This window comes from Nannospalax galili, unplaced genomic scaffold (assembly GCF_000622305.1).
Source record: "Nannospalax galili isolate Female #2095 unplaced genomic scaffold, S.galili_v1.0 scaffold1437, whole genome shotgun sequence".
In the NCBI taxonomy this organism is placed as follows: Eukaryota; Metazoa; Chordata; class Mammalia; order Rodentia; family Spalacidae; genus Nannospalax; species Nannospalax galili.
Genome location: NW_008341050.1, coordinates 1,614,376 through 1,627,089, shown reverse-complemented (window position 1 = coordinate 1,627,089; position 12,714 = coordinate 1,614,376). Strand labels below are relative to the sequence as shown.

Here is a 12,714-nt window from a genome sequence, read left to right as displayed (position 1 = left end):
TGGCAAGTAAGTATCTCAAAAAATGTTCCACATTCTATGTCATTGAGTACTGCAAATTACAACAGTGTGCTCCTACTTGGGCCTATTGGAATGGGCAAACTTGGGCAGGCGAGATGGCTCAGTGGGTAAAGGTGCTTGCTGTACAAGCCTGACTTCTTGAGTTCTATCCCCAAGTCCTATAGAAGAAAACCAACTCTAGGATGTTGTCCTCTGACTTCTACATGTGCCCTAAGGCACGTGCAGACCTACACACACACACACACACACACACACACACACACATACACACACACACACAGTAAATAAAATAAAATTTAAAAATAAAAAATACATTTTTTAAAAAATGTCCAAACCCCAGGACACTGAAAACATCAAACGTGGCAAGGACATGAAACCATGGGCACTCTCAGTCATCGCTGTGGGAATGTATAATGGCACAGCCACCATGCAAGATAAATTTGTGATTTTTAAAAATCATCAAGCATATTCTTACCACATGATCCAGCCACTGCACTGTCTGGTATGTACCAAAGGACATAACAACTAAAATTCACACAAAAACTAGCACACAGATGCTTATAGATTTTTTTATAACTGCCCAAACTTGGAACAACCAAAATGTCCCTTCAATGAGGCAAATGGAAAAGGCATGGGACATGTAGACAATAGACTACTTAGCACTAAAAGAAATGGGCAGATGAGGGGCTGGAGAGATGGCTCAGCAGTTAAGAACACTGACTGTTCTTGCCAAAGACCCGGGTTTGAATCCCAACACCCTTATGGCAGCTAACAACTGTCCATAACTCCAGTTCCAGGGAATCCGACAGCCTCTTCTGTCCTCTGTGGACATTGCACGGCATGGGTGCACTTACCTACATGCAGGCATAACATACGCATAAAATAAAAATAATAAATAAAATGTTAAAAAAAAAAAAAGAAAGAAAATGAGCAGCTGAGCCAGGAAAAGACACGGGGGGGGGGGGAATGTAAGAGCATCTCCATGTGTGAAAAGAGCCAATCTGAAAGTCTGTAAGGATTCCAACTCTATGACTTTCTGGAAAAGGTAGAACTCTGAAGACAGCGAAAAGATCAGATGTTGTCAGGGGCTGGGGAGTGGGGAGGAAGGGATCACAGGAAGAACAGGGGGCTTAGGACAGTGAAACGACTCTGTCTGATACTACAGTACTGGATACATGTCATTCATTTTTCCAAACCTATAGAATGTGCAATAAACACCAGACGCAAACCCAATGTAAACTATGAACCTGGAGCGATAATACTGTACCAATGTAGGTCAGTTTGTAGCAAATGTACCACCACAGTGCCAGATGACAGGTTGTACACAGCAGGCTGGGGTACATGGGGATACTACTTCCTGCTCAGTGATTTTGTGAACCTAAAATTGCTAAAAATAAAGTTCATTAATTAAAAAAAAATGGTTACCTAATTCTAAATTTCTAAAGATTACATAAATTCTAAATTTCACACAAACACACACCCCTATGTATCTGGGCACAGTGGTACACAACTGTTATTCCAACCCTTGGGAAGCAGAGGCAGGAGGATTGCTACAAGTTCGAGGCCAGCCTGACTAAAGACCCTATCTCACACCCCCAAAACCAAAAGAATAATAATGAAAGAACCCAAAATATAAATGACTTCATCTTCCCAATATACTTATAATACTTTGAAACCAAATTCTCATTCAAAACAAGCCTCTTTCCTAGGAGTATTTAAAAACTAAATTATAGGGGCTAGAGAGATGACTCAGTAGTTAAGAGCACTTGCTGCTCTTGCCAAAGACCCAGGTTCAGTTCCCAGCACCCATATGGTTAACTCACAACTACCTGCATCTCCAGTTCCAGGGGAGCCAATGCCCTTTTCTGGCCTCTATGGGCACTGCACTTACATGGCACACACAGACACAGACACATACACATACAGGTAAAAATAAATAAATAAAGTCCATCCTAAAAAAAAATAAAGGGTAAGAATAAACAAATAAAATGAAATAAATTTATTCATTCTGATTGCCCTTTTAAAGGATTTAAGGACTGGAAATGGGATCAGAGTAAAAACAAACATCTGTATTAGTTACTCTTCTGCTGCTGTGATAAAACCCAACCTGTGGAGGAAAGGGTTTATTTCATCTTATACTCCCAGGCGATAGTTCCTCAATGGGGCTAGAGAGATGGCTTAGCAGTTAAGAGCACTGGCTGTTCTTACAGAAGACCCAGGTTTGATTTCCAGCACTCATGTGTCTAACAACTGTCTGTAACTCCAGTTCCAGGGGAATCTGATGCCCTCTTCTGACCTCCAAGGGCATTGTATGACATGGGTACACTTACACCATATGAGCAATACATTCATACACATAAAAAAAATTAAATATTTTAAAATATTTAAAATTACGCAGGAGCTTAAGGCAGAAACCTGAAGGCAGGAACTGAATCAGAGACCATGGAGGAATGCTGCTTACAGGCTTGCTCCATTGTATTTTTCTTTTTTATTAGTTTTTAAAATATTTTATTTATTATTTTTATTTTATGAGTGTATTGCCTGCATGTAGGTAGGTGCACCTATGTTGTGCAATGCCCTAGAAGGTCAGAAGAGAGCACTGGATGTCCTGGAACTCGAGTTAAGGATGGTTGTTAGCCATCATGTGAGTGCTGGGAATCAAAGCCAGATCCTCTGAAAGAACAGTGCTCTTAACTGCTGAGCCCAGTTAACTGCTCCAGCCCCCAGTTATACTTTTCTTATACAGCCCAGACTCCCCTGCCCAGTGATGGCACCATCCACAGTGGGCTGGGCTCTCCTACACCAACCAGCAATTCAAAAAAAAAAAAAAAAAGCCCCACAGATACGGCCACGGGCCAATCTAATGGAAGTAATTCCTCAATTGAGGTTACCTTTTCCCAGGTGTCTCTACTTTGTGTAAAGTTTAAAACTAAGTATAACATCTTTCAAGAAGTGTCTCAATGTGTTAGGAACAATTAAAACATATTTTAATGTTTATTTAAACATTTAATGTTTATTTTAGGGTAAACTATTAGTATTAATATAGTTAGGCAGGGCATGGTGGTATATGCCTTTAATTCCAGCACTCAGGAAGCAGAGGCAGATGGACTTCTGTGAGTCTGAGGCCAGTTTAGTCTATATAGCGAGTTCCAGGCCAGCAGAGGCTACAGTAAGACCCTGTCTCAAAAAGACCAAAAAAAGAGAAAAAGAAAATTGATAGTGAGTTTAATGCTGCCAATCTCCTCTCTACATTTAAACATAATCATGATAAATTCATCTCCCTTGTATTTTCCACATTTTTATTTTTTGTTTTTGAAACAAGGTCTTATTCTATAGCCTAAGCTGGCCTGGAACTCATGTCCCCCAAGATGGCCTTGAACTCATGGCAATCCTTCTGCCTCAGCACCCTCCCCCAAGTGCTGAAAGTCTAGGCAATAAACTTTTCCCCTCTGGTGTTGAGGACTGAACCCAGGGCCTCAAGCATGCTAGGCAAGCTTTCTATGATGAGCTCTATATCCAGCCTTCTTCTGGTTTTTATTTTGAGGCATGGTCTCACTGTTGCCCAAGCAGGCCCTGAACTTGTAATCCTCCTGCCTCAGCCTCCTGAATAGCCTGGAACAAGCTGCTGCCATTCAGCCCTACCAGGGTTTTCTCAAGTACTGAAGCACGGCAGCACCCTGTGGTCTGAGGCCTGCAGTGACTGCTTCGTCCTCTCAGACTCCATTTACTTTTGCCACTTCACCTTCTATGAACTGTTCAGAGTGGGGTTCTAAGGCCTCCTCAGGATTCTGCAGCTCTGTAGTCTAAAGCTATCATGATGAGCAGTTACTTCTGTACCCTGAGACTGCAGACAGGAGAATCTTGGGAAACCGATTCTATTGCTTAAGGCCATTTCCCAAGCATCATAAGCAGACTGTCATTAAGCCTGGTTCCCTAGAAGCTGGTAGTTAATGACCAATCAGCTTCTCCCCTTATTTCCTGAGGTAAGTCTTCAGGTCAGCCTGATTTCTCCAATTGCACGTGGATCATTGCGTATGGTTATACAAATGGCATCTTTCTTGCTATCTTTTAGAAATGGAAACTGTCCGAGGGAACAGCTTTCTATTAATTTGGCTAGGTCATCTTTGCTGATATATCCTCCTTTTAGAGCTGTCATTCTGACATAAAAACCACCATAATTGAGTATGTTTGCTCCTTTTCTGCTTTGAATAACACAGGACAGTGATTCTTTGTCAGTTCCTCCTTCAAAAGTCTTTCTTAGGGAAATTCTTATTTTAACTAGGTACAACCGGACACTAGTCTATTACAGTTGCTACAACTCTCAAAAGAGCTGTACAAAAGAAAAATGTGCCTTCTACCTCCAGAAATCATTAGAGATATTTTTTTTTCTTATTATTAAGGCACTCAGAACACTGAGCCAAAAGGACCAATTTCCCTCGTGGAGTAGAATAGCAATTGGTGGATACTCATTAAATTCTTACAGCAATGAGCAATGACTTTCTCTCTTGCTTTGTTTCTCTTTGAATAGTTGATGAGGTTGACTTTTTTTCCAAGGCTGCCTCTCATTTCCAGCGTGCCTGATCCTTGGCCTGTATAGCTGTTGGTATGCTGTACACATAAGCCTGGGCTCCTTAATATCCAATTGGTTAACCTTTCTGTTTTCTACAAGTCAGTTCCTAGCTTGTTAGTGAAATGGATTTTTTCCCTTTCTTAAAATAATAATTTTAAGATGGCTCAGCAGCAAAAATGCCTGCCACCGTGTGTGATGACCTCAGTTTGATTCTTGGGACCCACATAGTAGAAGGACAGAACCAACTCTTGTAAGTTGTCCTCTGACCTCCACATGCATGTGCACACATACAACAGGTTTTGATTCCCAGCACCCACGTGGTGGCTATGAACCGTCCTTAACTCCAGTTCCAGGGGAATCCGAAGCCCTCTTCTGACCCCCCAGCCACTGCACAACACAGGTGCACTCACATACATGCAGGCAATACATTCATACACATAAAATAAAAATAATAAATAAAATATTTCAAAAATTAAAATAATTTCATCATAAAAATATATGAAATCCACTGGTTTTATTTTTTGTATTTTTCATTTTTAAGGGCTTCAGGGGCCACACATTCTCATGTTCAGGTTGGCAAGCACATCCATTCATGGTAATTCCAAAATGTGATCCACTGCAGTTACTTCCAAAATGTATTTATTACCTTACAGACCCACAGTTACCTTTATTTTCAAAGAGAATTTAATTCCCTCAGTTGAACACAGGGGAAAGGTCATATTTTCTGCAACTAATGATGAAGGATTCAAATATGAGAAACTGGAGGACACATTACCCTAACCGTGTGCAAAGCCCTTCTCTGCCACACCTCTCCCCACCATCTAATATGGTAATTGCCTATTAGCCATCTGTACCCCTTCAAAGACAGAAGCTCCTGAAAGGCAGGGACTGTATCAAACAGCTGTTTCACCTCAGAGCCTGGAAACATTATTTTTAGTGTTGGTATTATATTTAACACAAAAGTCTGATTATTATTATTTTAGTCCTGGAGATTGAACCCAACATCTGGCTCATACTACACATGTATTCTACCACTGAGCTACACCCCCAGCCCCCCAAGTCTAATCAGTTACAATTTTAGACTAGCTGGCACACCAACTGCCCCATCATTTACAAAATGAATTTTAATCAGCCATTATTCCAGTTCTGAAAGACATGCCTCAAACATCTTGTGATCTCTATCAAAATACTGAGCATCCTTACAGAAAGTTGAGTCTTATTTCTCTGATTCTAGTCTATTTCACTAACCAGAAGTACTTTGGGCGAGACATTTTAACCACAGTGAGTCTCCTGATAGAGATTCAATTGGGAATTAGATTAAATGGTCTCTAATCCCTCACTGGGCCCAGCGCTAAAACTGATTAAGCATGAATGAGGGTACTGTGGTATAGCGGTGCTTGTTAGCACTAGAGGGAGCTAGACTCATGGACTCATGTCATCCCTGGGCTGGTTCAGGAAATTTTAAGGGAAAGTCATCTTTCATCCCCCCCACCCCCATTCCTGGTCTGAGAGGTAGAACCTGGAGCCTCACGCATCCTAGGGCAATCATTCTAGCACTAGCTACATCCATCCCCAGACCCCACCCCCAAACCATCTTTAAACAGAAAACAGAATGAGAGAAACTGAGCATCAAGGGAGGGACCCGTACCTGAGCTGCCCACAGGCTCTTCCCACAAAGTTCCTCCACCTGGCTGGCATCTACAACCTGCTTGGACTTTCATTCTAATCACATGAAAACCAAGATGCTGTAAGCTGTTCTTGAAGATTTATTTCTCCATCCATCATAGTCTCTTTTTAAAAAAGATCAAATTAACAGCAGAAAGCAAAGCAAACCAGAAATCATGGCTGAAGCCTGTAATCCCAGTACTTGGATGATGGAGGGAGGAGGATCAGGACTTCAAAGTCATCCATGACTACATTGTGAGTTTGAGGTTAGCCTGGGCTACATGAGACCCTGTCTCAAAACCACAAAACCAACCAACGAAAGAAAGGAAACAAAAGTGATTAACAGAAAATTCCCAAATCAAGGAAACAGGAAAAGCACTTGAGCCACAAATCCCTGTGGCCTGAGAACGACAGTGACATTAACTAAGCTGAATTCATCAGCAACCTGCCAGTCACCCCAAAAGCTACTTCACAAACAAGAAACTACTAGCCAGATGTAGCGGTGCACACCTGAAATCCCAGCTAGGAGGGAGGCGGAGGCAGGGGGTTTGATACCAAATTCAAAGTCAGCCTGGCAACTTAAGAAGACCCTGTCTCAAAGCAAATAAATAAGAAAAGCACTCAAAAGGAGGAAACATGTCAAGGAAAGGAAGGAATCGATGCAGCTCTGCAAGGTGGGTGCTGCAGTACTTGCCTAGTTAGTGGCCCACTGGGCCCAATTCATAGCTGCTCAAGAATGATGTCACCAATTACGGGCAATAGAGTCTCATTAAGCATTTGGCAAGAAAACTGTCATGGGACAATATACAGGAATGGAAGGTGGGGAAGGGAGGGGAGAACAAGCACTTCAAGGCTGTAGCTTATTCTGATGCTAAACACACATGCTCTCCATCTACCTCTGAAGAACAGCCCTGGGCTGGGCACGAAACCCTCACAAAACCTGTGAATTATCAACAGCCTTCCCTTCAGCATTGACTCTGTCTCTCTGCCCACAGGAACAACGGCATGTTAACATGACAGAGCAGGCATAAATCATGGCTATTACAGAGGTGGTCTGCAGGAGAAATATAAATGTAAAACCAAAGAACTCCTTGTATTTAAATGTCATAGAGTAATGTGACCAAAACAGCAAGGTCTCAACAGTCAGACATGACTACCTACTTTTTAGGACACAGACTGCTCCTGAGTAAAAACAGATTATACAATAACCTTGGAGAATGATTTTGTGGGTGAAGAGAAAAAAAAATCCACTAGATCAAAAAAAATTTTTTTTAACTTAAAGATGCAAACTCAAACGTGTAGAGTAGAGAGTAAAAGATACCAGGTTCAGTCCAAGGATCAAAGTGGCTGGGAAATGTTTCTCCTTCTTAAATTGCCAACTTCAAGTACTCTAGAAATGCCAAAGTCTAAAGGCTCTTGATCGCCCTCCTCTCTCCTGCCCTCCCTCTTCCTCTTCCCTTCTCTCTCTCTCTCTCTGACATTAAAACATTTTAATATCCTTTCATGAAAAGCAAGAGAAAAATATATTCCTGTGCCAAAAGGCAAAGAACTTGTTTCTTCTCTTATTTAGGGCATGTGCCAAAGGGCTTCCAATCCCTCTGCTTCATACTGACCTTTAAAATGTTTCGGCCATCAAATGATTCTCTTTCCTTGAAGATATATTTGCCATCTGCTGTGTAGAGATTGTACCTGCCTTCGGCTGTAAATATTCCAAAGATAATGTTAGAGGAACCTGGATAGTTGGTTTGTATTCTCTTGAATTTTGACCGCTACACAGGTGCTACTAGCAAAATCTTCCTACACCACTAGCAAGTAGCACCAGGTGGAAGGAGGCTAAGAATCAAGAGGCATGGCCTCCCGGGCAGCAGTCAACAGCTCATTCCATACAGACTTCTTCATTCAACAGTCTCATGGACTAACTGTATGCACTTGGTAACTATTTAACTAGCTCCATCTTAGGCAAATGATGCCTCCTCCATGGACCTCAGTTCTCCATTTACAAAGTCAGAGGTTGAGACTGAATGACCTCCAGGGTTCCTTGACATCTGCAATCTCAAAATAAACGGCATTTGATTTTAATTATTTAAAAACACACAAAAGCTCACACATTAACTACTCAAAATTGCTAGTGCCCAGGCTTTAGGTTGACTTAAAGAACCCCCCAAACGAAAAAGAGCCCTTTACTACCACTGAAGCTATCTTTACAGACATGCTACAAGGAAAGACAGTAAATCCACGACCTTGGCCTAAACAAAGCTGTGCTCTAGCTGATTGAGTTAATTTAGGTTGCGTGTCCCAAAAGATGTCCTTAAAGGACAGGCAGAAGAGGAATATCAAAGGGGAAGGAAGCCGGAAAAGAAAAAGTGACACATCGCTGCATGTCCTTTTCAAGTAAAAAATTCAATATAGAGTACAGGGAACAGAAAATTCAAAGCACCTTCAAGAATTATTTAACTTTCAGAATATTTTCTGACATACCAACTCTTTTCTGCCTATTGGCAGACTTTCAAAGGTATTCATATTTCTACTTTTGAGTGTGTTCCTTTATTAAGCAGGTCTGCAGAGTACCAGGTCAGAATTTAGCCAGAGTTCTAACAACTCTATGAACATAATATACCTAGCAATGTATATGGGAAACTCCAGGCCTATCTCTCCAATGAGAAGTGTTCTCCTAAACAAGACACTAATCCTGGGCATATTTCATTGCTTAAAGAAGCAGGTTCTGAGCCAGGTGCAGTGGCACACACCTGCAATCCTACTGCCTGGGAAGTGTAAGCAAGAGGACCAAGAGTTCAAAGTCATCCTCAGCTACCTGGTGAATATGAGGCCAGACTGGGCTACTTGAGAGCCTGTCTCAAAAACACAAAACAAAAAGTTTCCCTGCTAAGGAAAAAAAAAAAAAAAAAGCATATTACGTTTTAAAAGAAGTACATTCACACCAAATAATATCAATTAAAAAGTAAAAACTGAGGGTGGAGAGTTGATGACTCAGTGAGAAAAGTGCATGTCTTCAAGCATGAGGACCTGAGTTCAAAATCCAGAACTCAGGTTTAAAAACAAAGCTGCCATGGTGGGGCACTTGTAATGCCAGCACTAGGGAGGCAGAGACAGACAGGAGGATCTCTAGGGCTCACTGGCCAGTCAGACTACACTACTTAGCAAGTTCCAGGGAAGCGACAGACCCTGTCTCAAGAAAAACAAGATGGACAGTACCTAGATAGATGAGGGTACCTTCTGGTTCCACATGCATGGGCATCCATACACACATGGAAGTACACACACATAAACTAAAAATTGGGCCAAGTTTGTAGCTCAGTTGATAAAGTATGTGCCTAGGATGCAGGAAGTATTTGCCTAGGTACTAGTTTGATTCCCAGTACCACATAAACCAGATGTGGGAGTGTCTGCCTATAATCATAGCGTTTGGGAGGTAAAGATAAGAGGATTAGAGTTTAAGGTCATCCTCAGAAACCAGTAAGTTTGAGGCTTGTCTGGAATACATAAGACTATGAAGCAGAAGGAAGGAAGAAGGAGAAAGAAAGAAGACAGGAAAGAAATTATGCAGTGCTTAGTTTAAACTGACCTGGGTATCTATATGTTTTTCAGAGAGAGGTTCTAGGGACTAAAGTCAGGGCATCAAGGATACCAGGCACTCTACTTCTAAACTGCATTCCCAACCCTCATCTTGTATTTTTATTTGTTAAATCTGACAACCCCATGAGTGACAGAACTAAGAAACTTGAATGTCAAGCCCTATGCCAGGTATGCCTCTACCATTTCCACTAGGCTCATTAAAACAAGGTAACAGATCTAAAGACAAAGACGCCTAAGAGACTCATGATGGCCATTCATCTAGGTCTCTAGCTATTATCACAAGGCCTTGCTGATCACAACTCCACTACAGCTCTGCAGGGACTTACCATTGGGGTCTTTCCTGAATAGTGTGTTCATGACCGTAGCATGCAGTTTCACACTGTTCCACTCTTTCACTATCAGTCCCGATGCCTGGAAGCGTTCCAGCACTCGATCAACTAGCTCCTGTAGCCTGTAGAAATTGAAGTACAGAAATCTCAGTAAACTGAGGCCCTGGCTACTAATTTGACGTGTGTATGGAGTGTGTGCTCTGTGCCAGTCATTGTGAAAAGCCCTGAATCAGCAGAGGAAGAAGAGACTACAGTCCTGTCACCAGTGAGCTCACTGTCTGGTCATGAAGACAGACATAGAAAAAACCATTACTGGATGTAGTGGTGCAAGGCTATAATCCCAGCACCCAAGAGGTGAGGCAGGGAGATCATAAATTTGTTTTGTTAAAATGGTAGTTTTTATTATTGTTGGTTTTGTTTGTTTTGAGACAGGGTATCACTACATAGCCTTGGCTGGCCTAGAACTCACTCACTATGTAGACCAGGCTGGCCTCAGACTCACAGAGATCTGCCTGTCTCTGCCTCCAAAATGTTGGGCTTAAAGGTATGGCATGTGTCAACACACCTGGTGGGATCATAAGTTTGAGGCCAGCCTAAGCTACACAGAGTTTCCGAGCAGCTTGGGTTATAAAGCAAGACCCTGGAGAGAGAGGGATAGGGAGGAAAGGATGATCAAGAGGAAGAAAGAGAAAGCGTGGGGGGGGTGAAGGGAAAAGGTGAGGGAGAGGCACCAGAGGAAGAAGAGGGAAGAAGGAGGAGAGGGAATCAAGGGTGAGGACAGCTGTATCACTGCAATACAATGTGGTGTTATGAGGGGGATCAACTCTGTGTGGAGAGGATTTAAGCATGGTCTTGAAGGATCACTCAAGATTCCCAGACAGAACTAGAGAAAGGAGGCCACTTTAGCCAAAGGAAAAACAGTACATTCAAAGATGCCAGGGTTTGCAAGGTCACAGCCCGGGTGGCTGAATACACCTTAAGTGGAAGAGCACAGTTGGGGGTGCAATGAAAGGAGCAGCCAGGCCACAAAGAGCCAGAAAGATGTCAACAGAGAATGGTGAGACCCAATGTTCAACAGATTACTACCCATTTTACCAAAGAGGGAAACTAAGGCACAGACATATCATGGAACTTGGCCAAGGTCACATAACTACAAAGGGGCAGATCCAAGCTTAGAAATACATGCCTGAAGTTCAAAGGAAAAATCAAGGCAAATTATACAGAGTTGAGGGCTATAGGCTCAAAGAGTATTTACAACAGATAAGGTGACACAAGCTTATAGTCCCAGCACTTAGGAGATAGAGACAGAAAGATCAGAAGCTTAGTGTCATCCTCAGTGACACACTGAGTTTGAGGCCAGTCTGGACTAGGAAACCTGCCTCAATAAGCCAAAAAGAGTAGTTAAAAGGATAGGACAGTCAGTCACGCGAGGGAGGATTCAGAGCCAGGCAAGAAGACAGGTAAGAATGGAGCCCTATGAGATGCTCACCAATGCAAGGGGCAGAGCGAGAACTAGCCAACAGCTGGGAAGGATGAGGACATTGGAAAAGGAAGGCCTCCAAGGGCTGAAAAGAGAGTGCCAGCAGGGCACGATCAGCACAGGCAGCATGAAGGGAAACAAAGCAGGGAAACCGCCCATTTCCCACTGCCAGAGACCTGTGGCAAAGCAGTTCCATCGGCACGCGGGAGACTGAAGTCTGTGACAAAGGACAAGAGAGAAACCTGATGTGGGAGGCGGCAAGGGCACATTACTCTCTTTAAGACACCAGAAAAGAAGGAGAGCAACAAAGTTCGCAGAAGGGTGTTTGTGCTGCAGTGAATAAAAGTTGAAACTATTAACTGACAAGAAAGTAACCAACAAAGAAGATGGACTGGAGGGACAGAAGGAATAGAAAGAACAAGCTCTCAAAGGGGACAAGAGGGCACGCTCAGGGCAAAGGAAGCAAGTCCTACCCTTATCTGCCTCACCCTCCAGTGGAAGGCCACAGTGCAACAGGACTGGCTGGGGAGCATCTGACTGTCTCCCCAACACTGATATCTGAGCAAACACCCAGGGGAAAACCATTCCAGAGACAGGGAAGAGCACATGCAGACATCTCTTCAGGCATGTGCAGATATGACTGAGCAACTAGGTGACGTTTGGAGAGAAAGAAGGTCAAAGAAGAAGGAAGGACCAAGCTACACTAGGCTCTGGCATTTGAGGGAGGCAGAGAGCTCTTAGAGGTCTTCAGGAGCAACATGACATACTGGAAATTTCAAGGAAGGCAGTGGTCACCAAGGCAGGAAGGAAGCAGGAGGCAGGTAGGAAGCTCCGTGCAACCAGGGGCTGCGGCAGCAGCAGGGGAGGGGACAGCTGACCGTTTCCTCATGTTCTAGAGTTAAGAGGCAGAGGTAATTCCAAGAGAACTTTTGTTCTAAGCAATAGAAAAATCCAGCAATCAGGAACACAGCACGTTCAAGGATTCAGGGCATATTCTGCAGTGAGGGAAGGTCAGCAGGCTGAAGCCAAGTTATGCCGCAGGAAGAAATGCAAGCTTC

At 42.9% G+C, this 12,714-nt stretch overlaps 1 protein-coding gene across 4 annotated transcripts in view; it reads right to left on the bottom strand.

Annotated features, from left to right (window-relative positions):
• Positions 1 to 12,714, bottom strand: part of Ascc1 (activating signal cointegrator 1 complex subunit 1) — a 123,862-nt gene that overhangs the window by 28,750 nt on the left and 82,398 nt on the right. For 3 of the 4 annotated variants that reach the window (XM_008836636.3, XM_017799036.2, XM_008836637.3), the window contains exons 8-9: positions 10,174 to 10,298; positions 7,867 to 7,952 (exon numbers count right to left, since the gene is read on the bottom strand). In XM_008836636.3, the coding sequence (XP_008834858.1) occupies positions 7,867 to 7,952; positions 10,174 to 10,298 (211 nt within the window). The remainder of the gene's footprint in view (positions 1 to 7,866; positions 7,953 to 10,173; positions 10,299 to 12,714) is intronic. The other variant, XM_017799038.2, reaches the window with a different exon arrangement.